Source organism: Palaemon carinicauda, chromosome 30, assembly GCF_036898095.1.
Source record: "Palaemon carinicauda isolate YSFRI2023 chromosome 30, ASM3689809v2, whole genome shotgun sequence".
NCBI classification, from domain to species: domain Eukaryota; kingdom Metazoa; phylum Arthropoda; class Malacostraca; order Decapoda; family Palaemonidae; genus Palaemon; species Palaemon carinicauda.
The window spans coordinates 40144895-40166382 of record NC_090754.1 but is presented as its reverse complement, the minus strand read 5'-3'; the positions used below and the strand labels follow the sequence as shown (position 1 = coordinate 40166382).

Here is a 21488-nt window from a genome sequence, read left to right as displayed (position 1 = left end):
GGCGACTGGTTTATCACCAGGAGGAGTTTGGGGGATACAGCCTTTGCTTTCCCTTCTTTTAAACTGGCTTATAGAGCGAGAGTCTGATATGACACGAGAGAAGTTCTCGGCTTGGGAGTTCATGCCTCTGCCCAGATAGACTTCTCAAATCTCGTAGACTCTCCCTGGCGCCTGGCCAGGAGACGCTCCAAGTTTTTTACAGGTCAACTTCACAGCTGTTTTCGAGCCTTTGAAGTTTTGCTGTACAATTATGTCATGCATAAACAAGGCTTTCAGGGATGGAAAGCGGTACCCGCCTCAGTCGCTAACCCCGTCTGTTGCCGCACCTGCTCCCGTAGACCCTAAATGGGCTTTGCTGCAAGACATGCAGTCCAAGCTTGCGTCCTTGATAGAGGACTTTAATGCGGAGAAGGTTGCTGCCGAACCTTCTGGCCAACAACCTTCCAACCGGTCGGTTGTGCGCCCTGTTGACGCTGAGGTAACCTTCTCGCGTCTGCCAGTTGAGGTGGTTCCTCCACCGATGCGACCCAGTGTGGGTTGCCAGCCGCACGTTGACGTTAAGCGACGCTCGGAGGTGGTTGTTGACGTTCAGGACGTTCAACAACCAACAGAGGTGACTTGTTTTGACGCAGTGCGTCAACCTCAGCAACCCGGTAGGGTGTTGACTGCACAACCCAGACGGTCTAGACAGTCTCGGGTTGACGCTGTGCTTCCTCGCGCACCCATGGTTGTTGACAGTTCACAGACTGTACAGCAGTTCCATGATGTTGCGTCCGGCTCCGTCACGCATGCACCAGTGCGACCGGACTCAGCGAGCCAGACGTTGCCCACTCCGTTGCCGTTTCCTCATCAGTTTTCGGATGAGGAACCCTCTGATGAGGACGTTGCTGAACAACAAGACGATCAGCCCCCAGAATAGATCAAGCCCTGCTATCCATCCAGTAGATGCTGAAGAAGGAACGCTGCTCAGTCAGGCTGTGGATGAGTCTGGTAGGGACGCTGTCATCCGTGGAACAATTTGTGTCACTAGGAAGACTACACCTCCGTCCTCTTCAATACCATCTAGCTTTTCACTGGAAAAAGGACAAGACGCTAGAAGCGGTCTCGATCCCGGTTTCCGAAAAGATAAAGTCTTGTCTGACTTGGTGGAAGGACAATATCAACCTAAGAGGGGTCTTCCCCTGGCTGTTCAGACTCCCAACCACGTTCTCTTCTCGGACGCATCGGACGTGGGCTGGGGCGCGACACTAGACGGTCGGGAATGCTCAGTACTGTGGAACTCGAGTCAGAGGAGCATGCATATCAACTGCAAGGAGCTGTTGGCAGTACATCTGGCCTTGAAAAGCTTCAAGTCTCTCCTTCGAGGCAAAGTGGTGGAAGTTAACTCGGACAACACCACGGCCTTGGCGTACATCTCCAAACAAGGAGGTACCCACTCACTGACGTTGTACGAGATCGCAAGGGACCTGCTCATCTGGTCAAAAGGTCAAGACATCTCCCTAGTAACGAGGTTCATCCAAGGCGACTTGAACGTCATAGCAGATTGTCTCAGTCGGAAAGGGCAAGTAATTCCAACCGAATGGACCCTCCACAAGGATGTGTGCAAGAGACTTTGGGCCACTTAGGGTAAAACCATTCATAGATCTCTTTGCAACCTCGCTGACCAAGAGGCTTCCAATCTATTGCTCTCCAGTCCCGGACCCAGCAGCAGTTCAAATAGATGCTTTCCTCCTAGATTGGTCACATCTGGATCTCTACGCATTCCCACCGTTCAAGATTGTCAACAAGGTACTGCAGAAGTTCGCCTCTCACGAAGGGACAAGGTTGACGTTAGTTGCTTCCCTCTGGCCCTAGTAACGAGGTTCATCCAAGGCGACTTGAACGTCATAGCAGATTGTCTCAGTCGGAAAGGGCAAGTAATTCCAACCGAATGGACCCTCCACAAGGATGTGTGCAAGAGATTTTGGGCCACTTGGGGTAAACCATCCATAGATCTCTCTGCAACCTCGCTGACCAAGAGGCCAAGAGGCTTCCAATCTATTGCTCTCCAGTCCCGGACCCAGCAGCAATACATATAGATGCTTTCCTCCTAGATTGGTCACATCTGGATCTCTACGCATTCCCACCGTTCAAGATTGTCAACAAGGTACTGCAGAAGTTCGCCTCTCACGAAGGGACAAGGTTGACGTTAGTTGCTTCCCTCTGGCCCGCAAGAGAATGGTTCACCGAGATACTTCGATGGTTATTAGACGTTCCCAGAAGTCTTCCTCTAAGGGTAGACCTTCTACGTCAGCCACACGTAAAGAAGGTACTCCAAAGCCTCCACGCTCTTCGTCTGACTGCCTTCAGACTATCGAAAGACTCTCGAGAGCTAGAGGCTTTTCGAAGGAAGCAGCCAGTGCGATTGCTAAGAACAAGGAGAGCGTCTTCCATTAGAGTCTACCAATCGAAGTGGGAAGTCTTCCGAGACTGGTGCAAGTCAGTTTCTGTATCCTCGACCAGTACCTCTGTAGCTCAAATAGCTGATTTTCTCTTATACCTGAGAAAAGGACGATCCCTTTCAGCTCCCACTATCAAGGGCTACAGAAGCATGTTGGCATCGGTCTTCCGGCATAGAGGCTTAGATCTTTCCAAACATAAAGATCTGCAAGACCTCCTTAAGTCTTTTGAGACCACCAAGGAGCGTCGTTTGGCTACCCCTGGATGGAATTTAGACGTGGTACTAAGATTCCTCATGTCAGACAGGTTGGAGCCGTTACAATCAGCCTCCCTGAAAGATCTCACTTTTAAGACTCTTTTCCTGGTATGCTTAGCCTCGGCTAAAAGAGTCAGTGAGATTCATGCCTTCAGCAAGAACATCGGATTTTCGTCGGAAAAAGCCACTTGTTCGCTGCAACTTGGTTTTCTAGCCAAAAATGAGCTGCCTTCTCGGCCTTGGCCTAAATCTTTCGATATTCCCAGCTTATCGGAGATTGTAGGCAATGAACTAGAAAGAGTCTTATGCCCTGTTAGAGCTCTTAAGTTCTATTTAAAGCGTACTAAACCTTTACGAGGCCAATCTGAAGCTTTATGGTGTTCAGTTAAGAAACCATCCTTGCCTATGTCAAAGAATGCTTGGTCAGACTTTATCAGATTGTTAATACGAGAAGCTCATTCACATCTGAGTGAGGAAGACCGAACTTTGCTTAAGGTGAAGATGCACGAAGTTAGAGCTGTAACAACTTCCGTGGCCTTTAAGCAAAATATATCTCTGCAAAGTATAATGGACGCAACCTATTGGAGAAGCAAGTCAGTGTTCGTGTCATTTTACTTGAAAGATGTCCAGTCTCTTTACGAGAACTGCTACACACTGGGACCATTCGTAGCAGCGAATGCAGTAGTGGGTGAGGGCTCAACCACTACAATTCCCTAATTCCTTATCCTTTTAATCTGTCTCTTGAAATGTTGTTTTTTTATGGGTTGTCCGGAAGGCTAAGAAGCCTTTCGCATCCTGGTTGATTTGGCGGGTGGTCAAAGTCATTTCTTGAGAGCGCCTAGATTAGGGGTTTGATGAGGTCCTGTTGTATGGGTTGCAACCCTTGATACTTCAGCTCCTAGGGGTCGATCAGCATCCTAAGAGGATCGCGAGGCTCCGTAAGGAAGACGTACTTAAAAGGCAGAGTAATTGTTCAAGTCAACTTCCTTACCAGGTACCTATTTATTTTGTTTTTGTTATTTTGATAACTTCTAAAATGAAATAAAAAACTCTTAGCTCATAAAATGTAAACATATATTACTGGTCTCTACCCACCATCCTGGGTGTGAATCAGCTATATATTCACCGGCTAAGTTAAATATTTAAAAATGATATTTTAATTATCAAATAAATTTTTGAATATACTTACCCGGTGAATATATAAATTAAATGACCCTCCCTTCCTCCCCAATAGAGACGCAGTGGGACGAGGAGAAAATTGAGTCTTTGTTTACATAAGAGCTGGGTATCTGGTCGACAGATGGCGCTGTTGGGCACACCCGCAACCTGTGTAGCGATCGCTGGCGAGTTTTTTCCGTAGAGTTTGTCTGTCGAGCAACAGAGTTGCAGCTATATATTCACCGGGTAAGTATATTCAAAAATTTATTTTATAATTAAAATATCATTTTGTTTGTGAAATATGAACTGTGGTATAGTTATTATTGTTATGAAAATATAAACCTTTGTCTCTTTTGTTCTGGTATTTCTGAGCATGGGCTGGTAAATTGTCCGAAAAGTTTCCTAAGCAGGGGGTTTTATAGTTTTATTCTGGTCAGGAAGACCCTTTGCTTCCCCTCAGCAAAGCAGCGGTGGCTTCCTTGCATCAGCTGTGGTCTTCCTTAGGGATTTTGGGTTCCCCCACTGATGAACAGGGGTTTGAGGTGTTGATGCTAGGATCACATCTACCTCCACAGGAGTTGGTCTCGGCCCTTCCCCGTCCTAAGCCGTTAGAAGGGAGTCCCTACCCTTGGCCAAAATATCCTCTGCATTTCCTCTCCCAACTAAAGTTCTGCAGGCTAGTTCTCTCCTGAGTTCTAGCCTAGCAGTGGGTGAGCGTTCACGCTGATTTCTCTCAGCCAGAAATTCATTGTAAATCACACCATAATAATCTTTCAATCCCTACGGGTCTCTATGGAGCCTGATGTAAGTCCGGCATTATGTTCGCCTGGGGAGGGTTTGACTTGTCCCCATCAGGCTTATGTTTCTCAGCCACGAGCCCAATCGGCTGCTCCCTTATTTGCGAGAGATTCGCCATGGTTTCAGGAACTCTTCAAGCCTTTCATGCAGGCTATGACCGGTCAGATTACGGCATGATTGCCACATAGATTGAACGAACACGTTAACATCCGTACGAATGTGTAGGGGTCTTCAAGGAACCCTATTGTACCCTCGGATCCTCTACGTAGGAGCATGACAACTACCTTTCATGCTCCAATTCCTCCTCCAACTCCTGCTGTTCCTTTGTTGGTACCAGTGCCAGCTCTTGCTTGCAAGTCACCTGCTCATGTGTCTAGGTATCAGAGATATCTAGACTTGAAGGCTGGCCATTTCAAGCCTGAACCCTTGTAAGAGCAATTGGCAATTGTCCCAATTAAGGTAACCAAGAGATGGAGGAAACCAGGGCATGTTACAATGCCTTCAGCAGACACCCTTCCATTGAGGATGTGCAGGGTATTCAGATCTCTGAGAGAGAGGTCTTGTTTGTCGAAAAGTATCGACTATCACCCATCGAGATAGTTGACACTGCTTCCACCGTTCGGCCCCCGGAGCCAGTTGCTGCTCCCGATGAACCTCTGCAGGCTTTACGGCCTGCGGAATCTCCACGGAAGGAGGCTACTAGTGCTTTAGCTTCCTTTTCTTCTAAGCATCGAGGGCAGAAGGATTTGAGTTCCCTTTCCAAGAACTTGGCATCTAAAATTGTTGAAGACCCTGTATTCAGGAGGCTGTGGCTGCCTTGTCGGTTCCCTCTACCTGGGATCCTCCTCCCAGAATTGGTCATGAAGGTAGTAATTTACTGTACATGTCAAAGCTCCATTCTTTATGTCTAAAGAAATATCTCCCCCATCCTCTCAATGAGAGGAAGGATGTGGAATGTATACTAACCCACTGACCATCATAGAGGTGTATTATTCCAAACTGATATCCCCTTCAGGGGGAAGGGTTTCTTCATTTGATTGATTATGTCTCCATGTACAAGCCAGGTCCTATCAGTCTTCACGTCTCCTTATGAAAGAGTAAGGAAGTTGCTGGAGTCGCCGCTTTTGCTCCCATATAGGATCAAGTGGTCGAACATTCCAAGGGAAGAAAATGAACCATCCATTTTGGTTTTAGGGTTACTTTCAACCCACCAAATCACTCATTTTTAAAGTTATTCAAGTCCTGTAATCTAACTTGCCTCCTCAACCACCCTTCACATTCTTGGGCTGAAAGTTGAAAACTCCTCATAAAAGAATTTTAACAACGGTCTCCAGCTAGCTCTGAAACAATCTCCATATTAAAGCCAGGAAAATGACAAAGCACTTTAAATGTTTGTTGAACATTCGGAAACTCCTGAAAAAACAAGTTATGGAAGAAGTTGTGGATTGTTTCTCGTTCAGAAATTATCAGGTTGTTTTAGACCAGTCAATGATATGCATCTGACCAAATTTTTAATTGAAACTTTCCACAGTATTAGTAGCTACTGTATAAGAAAAGAGAATTAGATGCGCTCTGTTGATTCGACGGATCCCTACTTTCATATCCCCGTTCAGCATTATTCAAGGAAATTCCTTTGGTTTGTGTGTAGGGAGAATATACACTAATTCTTGTGACAATTTTGGTCCAAGTGGAGGATGATGGCTCCAGTCTCCAGATGGTTACATTTTCTGTGGATAAGAGTTTTATTTTATCTGGACAATTGGCTTGTGTTTGAATCATACCTAGAGAAGATTCAAGGTACTCAAAGTTAGGTCCCTCAAGAGTTTGTTAATCAAACTATTAAATAATCTGCAAATTCTGGTCAATTTCAAGAAGTCAGTATAGTACTGTAATCTCTGTATCTAAGAGGATTCAGCATTTTGGGATAATGTAAGATTCAGTTCCTTTTCAGTCTTCTCCATCCAAGGAGAGGGTCCGTTTGCTTCTGAAGTTATTTGCAGGGTTAAAAGCAATTAATCATCTTTGAGCTAATATCAAGAACAAGATCTTTTCAGTTACACCACAATCATTATTGGAACAGCAAGAAATATATTAAATTATTCCATATCAGAATCAATTAAATCTGATAGCATGGTGGGTTCATCTTCTAGTCTTCCACAGGGATCTCTTCATCTATGAAAATTTTAGATCTGTTGCATTTGCAATTTTTCCAGCAACATTTGAGATGAGACTAGATTATCACGATCTGTTAAGACGGTGGATTCACGAAGAGTCAATGTTAAACATAAGTTGTTAGGGGTTTACAAAGCTCTTTGTCTCAAGGAAAATCTAGAAATGAGGAAGAGAGTAATTTGCCTACTTCCCAGTTTAATAAAGAAAAAGTGAATGTCAGGGTAACTATCTAAGTAGGAAATGTCAGATTCTTCCAAACTAATGTTCTCTTCACCTATCAGTGTGTTATAAAATATGGAAATAGTAAAGGGAACCCAATACAGTGTACGTGTTTGTTTCCTCGCTGAACAGAAAGAACGAGGTGTTCTGCACATCAGTCTAGGATCCTGTGGGCTTAGGGGTAGATGCCATACTTTGGAATATGTTGGGTCTGGAATTTACGCTGTACACGTACCTCTAATGTCGGTTATTCTGCCAAAAATAACCAATTTACAGAAGCTGTAAAAGTGTACAAGGCCCTAATAAAGATTACCATGCTGCATAAATCTTTTCAAACAACCCCTGATCCTAGTCACACATCCAAAACTCTGACGCTTCAGCTAACCACATCGATATTCTCTCTTCATACTTAGAGAAAAGGTGTCTTTCTTTTTGTTTTTTAGTGATTCTCTCTCTCTCTCTCTCTCTCTCTCTCTCTCTCTCTCTCTCTTTCTCTCTCTCTCTCTCTCTCTCCCCCCTATGGTTTTTTTATAGGTTATATGTCAGATTCAAATTATTTGAATGAATGCCTTTGTAGCATACTAACAATATTTACTCGAGGAGCAAGCTATTCTATGAAGATTATACCAGACTCTCCTGGCTACTACAGTGGTAATGTACTACTTTGTCTCCATATAGAGACCAGATAGAGTCTTGCTTCAGCTTGTAAGTTTTAAGATGTTTACTGTGGAGGTTACTGCTGTGGTGGGGCACCATAGTGGAGGTTGGGCTTGCCTAGCTGATGTTCTGAGGAACACCTCATCAGATGAAATTGGAACAGAAACTAGACACCATTAACCTTTAACTTTTGACAGTGTCTTTTGGCTTGATAGCTTTTTGGCATTTGTAAAGCAGTAGTTTAAGCTATTTAGCAGATGCTGAAACCAGATTTCTCTCCCCCTTCCTGGGGGGGGGGGGGATTCAAACAAGCTGGACAGGCTCTCTTGTTTGTAAGTGTTAACTAAGATGAGTTAGATAAGTAATTAAATCCAGCAGCGTGGACCTGGGAAGAAAGTTATTTTTATGAAAAATATTTGCAAATATTACACAACCTATTTTTATTATTTAAAGGGAAATGTAAAACTTTATGCTATTATATTTCTAAGTTTTGTCTTTTGTGCAGACTTGTGGGTCATATTCTGCTCCTGTTAAACAACTAGCAATAGTTTCTGTTTGGTCTTTGGAATTTCATCAGGTGGTCATTTAATAGGATTGATGTGACTAAGCACAATTGATGAGACGTTAATCACTTCTAATTTTTGCAGTTGACGATGTTAAGGACTTCGTTGGGGTGGGGACCCGACCGAGGTTCCGAAAACGAGACAAGATTTACTTCTATGGTAGAAAAATGCTTCGAAAGGTAATGTCCAGTACTAGTTTTTTCAGCTTGGTGACAGCATTTTACAGTACAGTATTTGAGAACCCATTATATTATTATAGGTAACGATAAAAACGTACTCAAAATGTATTAAAGTTGTTATAGTCTTCCTTAGACTGTAAATGTAGCTCTATAGATTTGAAATTTGTAATGGCATACATTAACTCACATTTTATTGATTAATTTTATGAACCTCCCCTGATGTTTATATTTCTTTTCTTTTGAAGCTTGTCTTATATCAAAGTTAACTCCCAAACTAGGAATTTCCTGTTTTTTCCCTTTTCAATGGGCTTATGCTTTTAGTACAGTATTGAGTCAGTTGCGGTTAATGACAATAACCTTCCCGTGGGTATAATGTACATGCTTTCTTTCAATCTTCTCGTTGACTTGTGCTTGCTTGATAGACTCACTATTTAACCTCCTCCAAAATGTAAAAGCAGTATAAAAGGGCTATTTAAGTTGTTAGTGATTATAAGGCATGTCCTCTGGATTTGTTAGTAATTCCTGTGAAGATGATTCAAGGGAGATATTTCTAGGCAATCGTAATCCTCATTCTTTTTGTCTCGTGTCTGGGGCAATATTGTGATTTAGATAATAGGAATGCGAAAGCCTTACTCTTTCCCCTTTTTGAAAAACATGTTGATATGGTTGCTGACCAGATTAAAAGTTTCAAACGTAAAAGAAAAAAAAACTTCAGTAATACTCTAGTTTATGAAATACAATAGCTTTGAATACTAGCATGAAATTTCAATTCTGCGGACCAAGTACTAATGAGACCTGCAGAAAATCAGTCAAGCAGAGTCCATATGCCACCCACAAAGTGTTCATGCCATGTTCATGTAATTTTCACCCTAGTTTCATGCCATTTTAAAGAAAAGGCAAAGGCAATGTTCTCTAGATAAGTTGCCTGTCAAAATTGTGTACAAGAACATAAAAATAATGACAGCCAAGTGTCCATAAAGTGTAAATGAAATAATCCAGTTAATGATAGCGAATGCCGTTCAAGAGATAACTCCCAATATTTTACCCTACGTTTTCATAGAGGGAGATTCTCCTTCCAAGTAGTAACCCCTTCCTCCTCCTCCTCCTCCTCCTCTCTCGTGTCCTCTACGCCAGCCCCCACTACTTGAAGTGCATGGTAATTTGTCAATACTTTCAATTTTTTATTGTGAATTATTACTTTGTATTCATTTCTGATGTTAGGGATTATAATTTGCTCTGTATATAACCTTACATACATTTAAAAATTGGTATATACTGTATTTATATTTATGGATGTGTGAAACTTATTGAGAGAATTCCTATTATTTCCAATAGGGAACAATGAGCTTTATAAGCTACTATTGTCTATGACTTCTTTTGTTCAATCTAAGATGATCATTGAGTCTTTGGACAATGGCCAAGGTTCTAGCCTAACCTGACCAGTTTTGAACCCCAGTCTAATTCTTCAAGTTTTTCCAAATGGTTCTAGTTTACTAGTCAGTAAGGGTTCTGATGGTACACAACACATGACAGTTATCATCACCTCTCTAAGAGCCTTGCACACTTAAATTAGTTCCTTCTATTGAAAACTACTATTGAATATGCTTTATTGATACTGTTTCATAATACTCTTTGGGTTAACACTTTCCTTTTTTACTAGTTCTAGGGACCGGTTTAATTTTGATAAAATATTTATCCTGATAATTATATTAATGAGTTCCAATTCCCATTTTCTACTGTCTATAATTAGCTGTTCGCGTTCTAAATGGAGTGACACTAATTTTTTTCCCAGTAATTAATGCTCAAGATTTACTGTTATTTATCAGTCATATTCAAGTGTGTTTTCTAGCAATTAGTATGTCAACTTTTTATAATGATGAATTTGACTTTATTAGGAGTAAAATTCATGTCTCTTATTTGCTTACTGTTAATAAGAATAAGAAGATAAGTAAGGAAAAGTATCGAGAAGTGTATATTCTTTTCTGTTTAAAACTGGTGTATGATAAATCTCTCTGAACTGCTTACTCATTTACTGTACTTGAGTTATAGCAGAACCACCTCTACACCATCCAGAGATCACCAGTAGTAGGTTGGCCAGGGCACCAGGCATCCGTTGATATACTACCTCTAGAAAGTTATTGGGTCCTTTGACTGGCCAGACAGTACTACATTGGATCCTTCTCTCTGGTTACGGCTTATTTTCCCTTTGCCTACAAATGCACTGAATGGTCTGGCCTATTCTTTCCCCATTCTATTTTGTCTTCATACTCCTGACAACACTGAGATTACCAAACAATTCTTCTTTGCTCAAGGGTTTAACTACTGAAGTGTAATTGTTCGGTGGCTACATTCCTCTTGATAAGAGTAGAAGAGACTCTTTAACTATGGTAAGCAGCTCTTCTAGGAGAAGGACACTCCAAAATCAAACCATTGTTCTTTAGTCTTGGATAGTGTTACAGCCTCTGTACCATGGTTTTCCACAGTCTTGGAATAGTTCCCTTGATTGAGGGTACACTTAGGCACACTTTTCTATCTCGTTTCTCTTCCTTTTGTTTTTTTAGTGTTGCTACTATTCTTAAATTACTTTATTTTAATTGTTAATTACTCTTTTAGTTTATTTATTTCCTTGTTTCCTTTTCTCACTGGGCTATTTTCCCTGTTGGAGCCCTTGGGCTTATAGCATCTTGTTTTTCCAGCTAGGGTTGTAGCTTAGCAAATAATAATAATAATATTAATGATAATGATAATAATAATAATAATAATAATAATAATAATGCTACATTGTAAAAATATTTATGTGTTTAGGATTTCATATGAAAGTTATTGTTAAGCACAATTGAAATCTCAGACTTGTAATTCTTTGAAATATAAAGACAGTCATATTATTAGCACTTATTTGGATAGAATTATTCTTAGAAATTTTTTTAATGTAATTTACCAAGTTAATGTTACTAATAGATTATTGTAGATTTTTATAGGAATTGAAGCACTGTTTTGATTAGGTTATGCCACCTTTTTTGGTGATTCTGAAATGCTATTACCTATTTCCAGTGAAGGTTATAAGTTGACCCTTTTATAAGGAAAGTTTCAACTGCTTATATGGTTTTGGATAATTTTCCATATAATTCAGTAGATTGGAAGACCTTCAGTCCTGTCATGTCTCTGCTCTATCACATCTGGATTTTGTAGTAAAGGAAAAGTTTCTCTTAGATCTCAAAGATTCAGATGGATCTGACATGGGATGAGAATTGGTATGTTGAGACATGGAAGTTATTTAATTTTGAAAGCCCTAGGTCAAAGGTCAAGAAATAAGTTACTGTGGTGAAGGTCTGCACTCTCGGATTACTTTTTTAATTTTTCTTTTCTTTTTTTTTTAAGGTGAAGGTCTGCACTCTCAGATTACTTTTTAATTTTTTTTTTTTTTTTTTTTTTTTTTAAGGTGAAGGCCAATATTCCAACACGTCCGCTGCCTTCACGTCTCCTGGCTAGAAGACTTGCCAGACAGTTCTTGGGAAAAAATGAGAGGGAGTCACCTCAACTGGAAGTGATTGAACCAGCTGCTGAGTATTTACAGGAAGATTTAATCCATCTTGACCCAGGAGTACCTGCAGAATTTGTGTTTATGCTGAGGAATATTAGGTAGGACTTGTTTTAATATGAATTTATTTGCTGAGTCGGTTGACAGTCTCATTTTACAATTCATCTGTTACTGATTTATTTTTTAAAAATTTTCCTTTTAGTATTTTTTATAGTTTTTTTTTTGTTATTTCTCTTTTATAGTAGATCATTGTTGACTTTCCTGTTTCTTTTCCATACTGGTGCTTTCCACAATGTTCTAGTATTATTCTGCTTTTCGAACTAGAGTTGAAGATACGCTAGTGATAACAATAAAAGAATAATGATAATTACAGTTAGGCTATTAATAGGAACATAATAATAATGAAATTATTAATGCAGTACTAATAATGATAGCAATAACCATAAAATGATATTGTAGTTGAAAGTCACTTGTGCATTGGAGTTATAAGCGAGATTTTGATTATTATGTAAGTCTTTCCTTTGTGTACACTATTTTATTAGTGTATGGTTTATGTATGAATTAGTGTAATGCAATTATTATAAGTGCTGCAACAACGGGTAAATTTTCTTTAAAGTAACATACATTGTGCTATCAATGTAGGAAAGAATTAGGTAAAGTATTTGGCACTCTTCTTGTGCTTGTGAGGGTTTAAGAGCTTTTGGCTTTTTGTTGTGCAATATTAAAGTATTGATTTTTTTTACTCATATGGATCTTAATCTCTACTCCATTTTCTATAGGTACCTTGGCTCTGGAATGAAGTGAGTGATTGGTTTCCGGTGAGAGTGGGGCTGAGACAGGGATGTGTGATGTCGCCGTGGTTGTTTAACTTGTATGTTGATGGAGTGGTGAGAGAGGTGAATGCTCGAGTGCTTGGACGAGGATTAAAACTGGTAGACGAGAATGATCATGAATGGGAGGTAAATCAGTTGTTGTTTGCAGATGATACTGTACTGGTTGCAGACACAGAAGAGAAGCTTGACCGACTAGTGACAGAATTTGGAAGGGTGTGTGAGAGAAGGAAGTTGAGAGTTAATGTGGGTAAGAGTAAGGTTATGAGATGTACGAGAAGGGAAGGTGGTGCAAGGTTGAATGTCATGTTGAATGGAGAGTTACTTGAGGAGGTGGATCAGTTTAAGTGCTTGGGGTCTATTGTTGCAGCAAATGGTGGAGTGGAAGCAGATGTACGTCAGAGAGTGAATGAAGGTTGCAAAGTGTTGGGGGCAGTTAAGGGAGTAGTAAAAAATAGAGGGTTGGGCATGAATGTAAAGAGAGTTCTATATGAGAAAGTGATTGTACCAACTGTGATGTATGGATCGGAGTTGTGGGGAATGAAAGTGATGGAGAGACAGAAATTGAATGTGTTTGAGATGAAGTGTCTAAGGAGTATGGCTGGTGTATCTCGAGTAGATAGGGTTAGGAACGAAGTGGTGAGGGAGAGAACGGGTGTAAGAAATGAGTTAGCGGCTAGAGTAGATATGAATGTGTTGAGGTGGTTTGGCCATGTAGAGAGAATGGAAAATGGTTGTCTGCTAAAGAAAGTGATGAATGCAAGAGTTGATGGGAGAAGTACTAGAGGAAGGCCAAGGTTTGGGTGGATGGATGGTGTGAAGTAAGCTCTGGGTGATAGGAGGATAGATGTGAGAGAGGCAAGAGAGCGTGCTAGAAATAGGAATGAATGGCGAGCGATTGTGACGCAGTTCCAGTAGGCCCTGCTGCTTCCTCCGGTGCCTTAGATGACCGTGGAGGTAGCAGCAGTAGGGGATTCAGCATTATGAAGCTATCTGTGGTGGAAATGTGGGAGGTTGGGCTGTGGCACCCTAGCAGTACCAGCTGAACTCGGTTGAGTCCCTGATTAGGCTGAAGGAACATAGAGAGTAGAGGTCCCCTTTTTGTTTTGTTTCATTGTTGGTGTCGGCTACCCCCCAAAATTTGGGGAAGTGCCTTGGTATATGGATGGACCTTGGCTCTTTGACACCATGTTTCCTTTATCTTGTCTTAAAGTAGTATCAGTTTTCTTCTGGGATTTGTCTCTGGACATTTTTTTTTTTGTGTGATGTCTCCATTTCTGATTCAGCTCGAGACAAAAATCTTACCTTTGTTTGTGGGTTTGTTGAGACTCGTGCATTTCGGATATATGAGGTGATGCCATTAGTATAACTAGTTTCTAGACCCTTGTAAAAGCTTAATTCAGTGGTTTGTGTTGGTGAATGTTACTTTAGAGCCAAGAAATTTTAAATTTTCATATACCCCCAAAACGTGACAATTCTGTTAAACAACTGATAATGCTTTCAAAAGGGAAAGGTCTTCAGTAGAATGAAAGATCCACTAATGTAACTCAGGATTGGGGACAGAGTTTGACCAAAATATCAAGGCAACTGTAAAGATTGGTAATACAGATGATTATTTTTGGGCTTGTGGGATGTTTAGTCTCCTGATCATGAGGGCTAGAAATAACTTTTTACATTTGTATTGAAAATTATTTTTGGTAAGAATTATGGAATTTAAATGTTTCAAGCTTATTAGCCCCCTGTGGCCGCGGGGGCATAAAAACAAGAATAGTACCAACGTTATCCCTGCGTGTCGTAAGAGGCGACTAAAAGGGACGGGACGAGGGGGCTAGGAACCTCCTCTCCTGTATCTACATCTTGTGAGACATCGACAAAGAGATGGAGCTGGGGGGAGAGTGACTACTCCCCGCACTCTAGTTTTGGGGTGTTTGAATGTGCGTTGATGTAGTACGATAGAGAGTAAAAGATGTGAAATTGGAAGTATGTTTAGGAATAGAAGGATGGATGTATTAGCCTTGTGTGAGACGAAGATAAAAGGAAAGGGTGAAGTGATGTTTGGTGAAATGTCTGGTAGAGTGTCTGGGATTGAAAGGGGAAGAGCGAGAGAGGGTGTGGCTTTATTGCTGAGTGAATGGATGACAGGTAAAGTAGTGGAATGGAAGGAGATATCATCTAGGTTAATGTGGGTAAGGGTTAGGTTGGGTAGGGAATGTTGGGCGTTTGTCAGTGCGTATGGGCCAGGTAGTGAGAAAAGTGAAGAAGAGCGGAATGAGTTCTGGAATGAATTAACTAGGTGTGTAGAAGGACTGGGTAGAAGGAATTATGTAGTTGTCATGGGTGACTTAAATGCTAGAGTGGGCGCTGGAGAGGTAGAAGGTGTCATTGGGAAGTATGGCGTACCAGGTGAAAATGAGAGTGGTGAGAGACTGGTAGATATGTGTTGAGCAAGAGATGGTGATAAGTAATAGCTTTTTCATAAAGAAAGATAAAAATAAGTATACATGGGTAAGAGTGGCAAATGGAAGAGTAGTAAAAAGGGCATTAATGGATTATGTGTTGATAACTAAAAGAATGTTTGGAAGATTGAAAGACGTGCACGTGTTTAGGGGTATGGCTAACAGTATGTCTGATCATTTTTTGGTGGAAGGAAAATTAGTTGTAGCAAAAGAATGGGGGAATAGAGTAGGTGGATGTAAAAGGGAGGTAGTAAGGGTTGAAGAGCTAATAAAACCGGGGGTTAAAAGTAAATATCAGGAAAGGTTGAAAATGATATATGACGAAGTGAAAGTAAGAGAAACTGGCAATTTAGAGGAGGAGTGGAAGTTAGTAAAAGAAAATTTTGTTGGGATTGCAAGATATGTGTGTGGAAAGAAGGTTGTTGGAGGCAGCATGAGGAAGGGCAGTGAATGGTGGAATGAAGGAGTGAAGGTAAAAGTGGAAGAGAAAAAGAGGGCTTTTGAAGAATGGCTGCAGAGTAATAGTATAGAGAAGTATGAAAAATATAAAGAGAAAAATGTGGAAGTAAAGCGCAAGGTACGTGAGGCAAAGAGGGCAGCTGACCTGAGGTGGGGTCAGGGATTAGGTCATTCATATGAAGAGAATAAGAAGAAGTTTTGGAAAGAAGTGAAGAGAGTAAGGAAGGCTGGCTCAAGAATGGAAGAGACAGTGAAAGATGGAAATGGAAGGTTGTTAAAAGGAGAGGAGGCAAGGAAAAGATGGGCGGAATATTTTGAAAGTTTACTGAATGTTGAGGATAATAGGGAGGCAGATATAATTACTTTTGCAGGTGTTGAGGTGCCAGTGATGGGAGATGAGAATGAGAGAGAGATTACAATAGATGAAGTGAGGAGAGCACTAGATGAAACGAGAGTAGGAAAAGCATCTGGTATGGATGGTGTGAGAGCTGAGATGTTGAAGGAGGGGGGTGTGACTGTACTTGAATGGTTGGTGAGATTGTTTAATATGTGTTTTGTGTTGTCAATGGTACCAGTAGATTGGGTTTGTGCATGTATTGTACCACTATATAAGGGTAAGGGAGATGTGCATGAGTGTTGTAATTCAAGAGGTATTAGTTTGTTAAGCGTAGTTGGAAAAGTGTATGGTAGAGTATTGATTAATAGGATCAAGGATAAAACAGAGAATGCAATCTTAGAAATACAGGGTGGTTTTAGAAGAGGTAGGGGTTGTATGAATCAGATTTTTACAGTTAGGCAGATATGCGAGAAATATTTAGCAAAAGGTAAGGAGGTGTATGTTGCGTTTATGGATCTGGAGAAAGCGTATGATAGAGTTGATAGGGAAGCAATGTGGAATGTGATGAGGTTATATGGAGTTGGTGGAAGGTTGTTGCAAGCAGTGAAAAGTTTCTACAAAGGTAGTAAAGCATGTGTTAGGATAGGAAATGAAGTGAGTGATTGGTTTCCGATGAGAGTGGGGCTGAGACAGGGATGTGTTATGTCGCCGTGGTTGTTTAACTTGTATGTTGATGGAGTGGTGAGAGAGGTGAATGCTCGAGTGCTTGGACGAGGATTAAAACTGGTAGACGAGAATGACCATGAATGGGAGGTAAATCAGTTGTTGTTTGCGGATGATACTGTACTGGTTGCAGACACAGAAGGGAAGCTTGGACGATTAGTGACAGAATTTGGAAGTGTGTGTGAGAGAAGGAAGTTGAGAGTTAATGTGGGTAAGAGTAAGGTTATGAGATGTACGAGAAGGGAAGGTGGTGCAAGGTTGAATGTCATGTTGAATGGAGAGTTACTTGAGGAGGTGGATCAGTTTAAGTACTTGGGGTCTGTTGTTGCAGCAAATGGTGGAGTGGAAGCAGATGTACGTCAGAGAGTGAATGAAGGTTGCAAAGTGTTGGGGGCAGTTAAGGGAGTAGTAAAAAATAGAGGGTTGGGCATGAATGTAAAGAGAGTTCTATATGAGAAAGTGATTGTACCAACTGTGATGTATGGATCGGAGTTGTGGGGAATGAAAGTGATGGAGAGACAGAAATTGAATGTGTTTGAGATGAAGTGTCTAAGGAGTATGGCTGGTGTATCTCGAGTAGATAGGGTTAGGAACGAAGTGGTGAGAGTGAGAACGGGTGTAAGAAATGAGTTAGCAGCTAGGGTGGATATGAATGTGTTGAGGTGGTTTGGCCATGTTGAGAGAATGGAAAATGGTTGTCTGCTAAAGAAGGTGATGAAGGCAAGAGTTGATGGGAGAAGTACTAGAGGAAGGCCAAGGTTTGGGTGGATGGATGGAGTGAAGGAAGCTCTGGGTGATAGGAGGATAGATGTGAGCGAGGCAAGAGAGCGTGCTAGAAATAGGAATGAATGGCGAGCGATTGTGACGCAGTTCCGGTAGGCCCTGCTGCTGCCTCCGATGCCTTAGATGACCGCGGAGGTAGCAGCAGTAGGGGATTCAGCATTATGAAGCTTCATCTGTGGTGGATAATGTGGGAGGGTGGGCTGTGACACCCTAGCAGTACCAGCTGAACTCGGTCGAGTCCCTTGTTAGGCTGGGAGGAACGTAGAGAGTAGAGGTCCCCTTTTTGTTTTTTTTTCTTTGTTGATGTCGGCTACCCCCCAAAATTGGGGGAAGTGCCATGGTATATGTATGTATGTATGTATGTAAGTTTATTGTAAGTCTGAAGAATTTTCTTTTAGGTAAGTTATGGGATTTTGAGTTGAAAAATAAAGAAGTTAAAAATTTAATCTTATAACTAATGTAAAACCACTTTTTATTTTAAAGAAGGCTTTTTAAAGGTATCAAAAGACAGCATCAGATATTATTTACTCATCTGAATTATTTTATTTGTGTAAAAGGTTTGTAGAGGATTGATAATCTTTCCTGTCTTTAAACCCGCAAGGCTATCTCGGTGTGGGGGGGGAGGAGGGGGGTGACTGGTGAAGGGAGTTATCTGTGACTGTGGGAGAATGGAGGGTTACCTTTTGCTAAAATTTTTTTTTTTTTCCCAACACATCTTTTGCTGCATATAAGTGAACTTTTACACATAATTTAATGCAATTTTATCTACTTGGTTGGTTGTGTGTAAGTAAACCCTTAAAAGGAATTAAAGTAAAGTATCTTATTGTGTTCTACCCATTAGTTAAAGGACATGAATATAGGAATTCTTACAGTTATTTCATATATGGTTCTTGACATGAATTTTATGTATATAATAATGTATAGAACACTGTAGTTATTTCACCTTTTGAGGTTAATTTTTCATTTAGAAAATATTCTTAAACCTTGAAATAAAGAAACGTTATTACTCTACTGAATGAAAATTTAAATCATGTATTTTCATGTCTTTTTGAATAATTGGTGAAAAAATTCCATTTACTAACATATTACTTTACAACAAAAAATTCTATCCTCCCACAGAGTATTTGGTCATTTTGACATGCCCCTGTTCCTGGAACTTTGCAAGAGCGTACAAACGGTTCACCTTTATAAAGGGCAACCACTGTTTTCAATTGGTAAGTAGTGTTGAGTATTTATTCTTCGACTAAAGCTTTTCTCACTATGCAGGGATGGCTATCTCCAATTTCTTCGATCTCCGATGTCCTCCAATGTGAGATCTTTCTCCTCCGTATCTACTGTTACACAATCCATCCACCATCTCTTTGGTCTCCCCATCCTCCTCCTACCTGGCACATCCATCTCCCAAAAACCTTCTCCCAACATATTCTTGGTCTCTCCTCATTACATGGCCAAACTAGTGGAATCTCTTTTCTTGGATTTTCTTTGACACCTCTGTAACCTTAATTGTTCCCTGTACCAGGTCATTCCTAACTCTATCCAGTCTCATGATCCCAGTTTTGAGGATTTATTACAATATTCATTACAGAATTATATATAGCAAGAAATGTCACTTGATGGATTAAAGTGCATGTCAATTGGGTAATAAGTTTTTTTTTATAAAGTACTGTATTTTCAAAATTTGTTAGCTTCAGTATCTTTCCAATAATCTTGCCTTCAAACATAAGCTTCTAGAGTGCAATCTTAACAATCTTATGATAGGTAAAAAGCGATTTTGTCAGGATCTTCAAGGACCTTCCAGTCAAGGCTAGAACGGGGACTCCAGTGTGACATTAAAATAACAAAGAAATATGGTCTTCTCTGCTCTAAGCCAGTGTTTCTACATACAAGGCACAGGCTCAGTGTGTATAAGGGAGACAGACAAGTTCACAGCATCGCCGATGAAGAAAATCATCCAGAAACCGATAACATATGACCGAGAAACAATATTAATGACAAAGGAGATGCTACTTGTTTGCTAATATGTGCCAAGCCGATATCTTCCATTCTCGGAGTGAGAATCAAATTTCTCCCTTTCCTTCACAAGGAGAGGGAGATTCTTGGAGACCACACTGCACCTCCCCAAAAATAGTGTTTTCTTTGTAAAAACACAATTTTTAGGGGTTAATGAGGTGTGTGGTCTTAAAGGACTAATACCAAAGCAATAACGAGTAATCTTGCATATCATAAAAAACCACTGCAAACAAGCAAACAACTAAATGATGTGTGTATGTGCAAGAAGAAAAAATTAAGTCAGACACTCATCTCAAGAGAAAAACTCCAGTGAAGAAGGTAGATGCATGTTATTCTTTTGCTGAAGGGCGTTGATGTACCCCCTCTTCTATATGATTTTCCCTTGTAGGTGCTTCAAACAAACTGTGCACCATGTTTGCATGTTGCACTGCTTTGATTTGTTTCAGGGTGTGTCTCAAAAACATCCTATGGCCAGATCAACCTGTAAAGCTCTGGATGTTCTGGAATTGCATATTAGCAATTTTTCTCACTATACATTAATGCTATCACTAAGAATAGGGGAAACTAAACCATAATTTTATTCCCGTTACTTGATTTAACTAGAATTTGAGCAAGGAATGTGTTGACAGCTCGACATAAAAAAAAAGATGAAGGCTTGGTGCAAATTATCGCGCAAGTACATAGCATTATCTCTCCAGTACTGCGATGGTATTGGTTTTTGGTGATGACATATTATCGGTTGCCAGATGATTTTCAGCATTGGAGGTGCTGGAATGGGTTCAGTGGAGCCTGAACCCACTGGATCTTCCCTATACACACCAAGTCCATGCTTTGCACATTGAAACACTGGCTCTAGAGCAGGGGAAACAATATTTATTTGGTCTTTTCTTGTATTGAATTCTGTGTTCTGGCCATCAAAGGAAAGTCACAGCACATTAACCTCAAAAATAAAAAAGATTTTTCTTGTGACATCATCCTGCTTCCCAAATTAGCTAGCAAAATATCATCATGCCATATCCTATGTAGGAAATGGCATGAGCTGGCCCATGTGTATAAAAAATGCATATTCTCTCTCTCTCTCTCTCTCTCTCTCTCTCTCTCTCTCTCTCTCTCTCTCTCTCTCTCTCTCTCTCTCTCTCTCTCTCTCTCTCTCATCGTTTTTTAGTGCGTTCTTACTTTTTAGTGATCATGATGGTAATCCTTTACCTAATTTTGGAATAAAGGTTTCCAGGGTATTGATAAACATTGGTATTATCTTAAAGATAAGATAAATACTGCGTATCCACTTGCAATGCGTGGTTCAGGAGATAGAATCGAGATCAATTTTAATATCAAAGATTGTGAAGCTTTCACTTTTAAATCATTAGTTTACTGTTTGAAAGTAAGAAGGTAAGAACTGCCATGCTCCATAATCTATGACTTACACACTCATCATCATTGAAGAAGATATTGATGCTACAGTAAAATTTGAGTAGGTTTAAGAGAGTGGCACTCATATTGTTAAATCACAGGATATTTTGTAATTTCTTTCTTTCCCCATCTTTTACCATTTTTTTTATGTTGATGAGGGTTGGTAATTCAACGGGGCTAATAAAATAAAGTTTTTGTGCTATCCCTTGGTGAAAGTTGGGACTTACATTGTAATGCAGTCAATAAAATAAATGTCAAGGTTATATCAGCAGTCTGTCTGGTTTTCTGTAAGATTGATATACATTATCTTTTATTTGTATATGGATTAATTGGTGTCAGCTTTTTATAAAAGCTGATTGTATATCAGGTGATTTATTTTTGCAATAACCAAGACTATTATTTAATTACTGAATACATCAGGCTTAACTGTAACTTTAGTATAGTTTTTCTCAGGAACTTCTTAGATATTTACTGGCTGTTCTAATTGTAAATTTGTTGAGA

General features: G+C 40.3%; 1 protein-coding gene across 2 annotated transcripts in view; it reads left to right on the top strand.

Annotated features, from left to right (window-relative positions):
* The window catches only part of sws (patatin like phospholipase domain containing sws), a 162428-nt gene that overhangs the window by 36245 nt on the left and 104695 nt on the right, over positions 1–21488 (top strand). For both annotated transcript variants that reach the window (XM_068353670.1, XM_068353669.1), the window contains exons 4-6: positions 8347–8441; positions 11881–12080; positions 18687–18781. In XM_068353670.1, coding sequence (XP_068209771.1) covers positions 8347–8441; positions 11881–12080; positions 18687–18781 — 390 coding nt within the window. The remainder of the gene's footprint in view (positions 1–8346; positions 8442–11880; positions 12081–18686; positions 18782–21488) is intronic.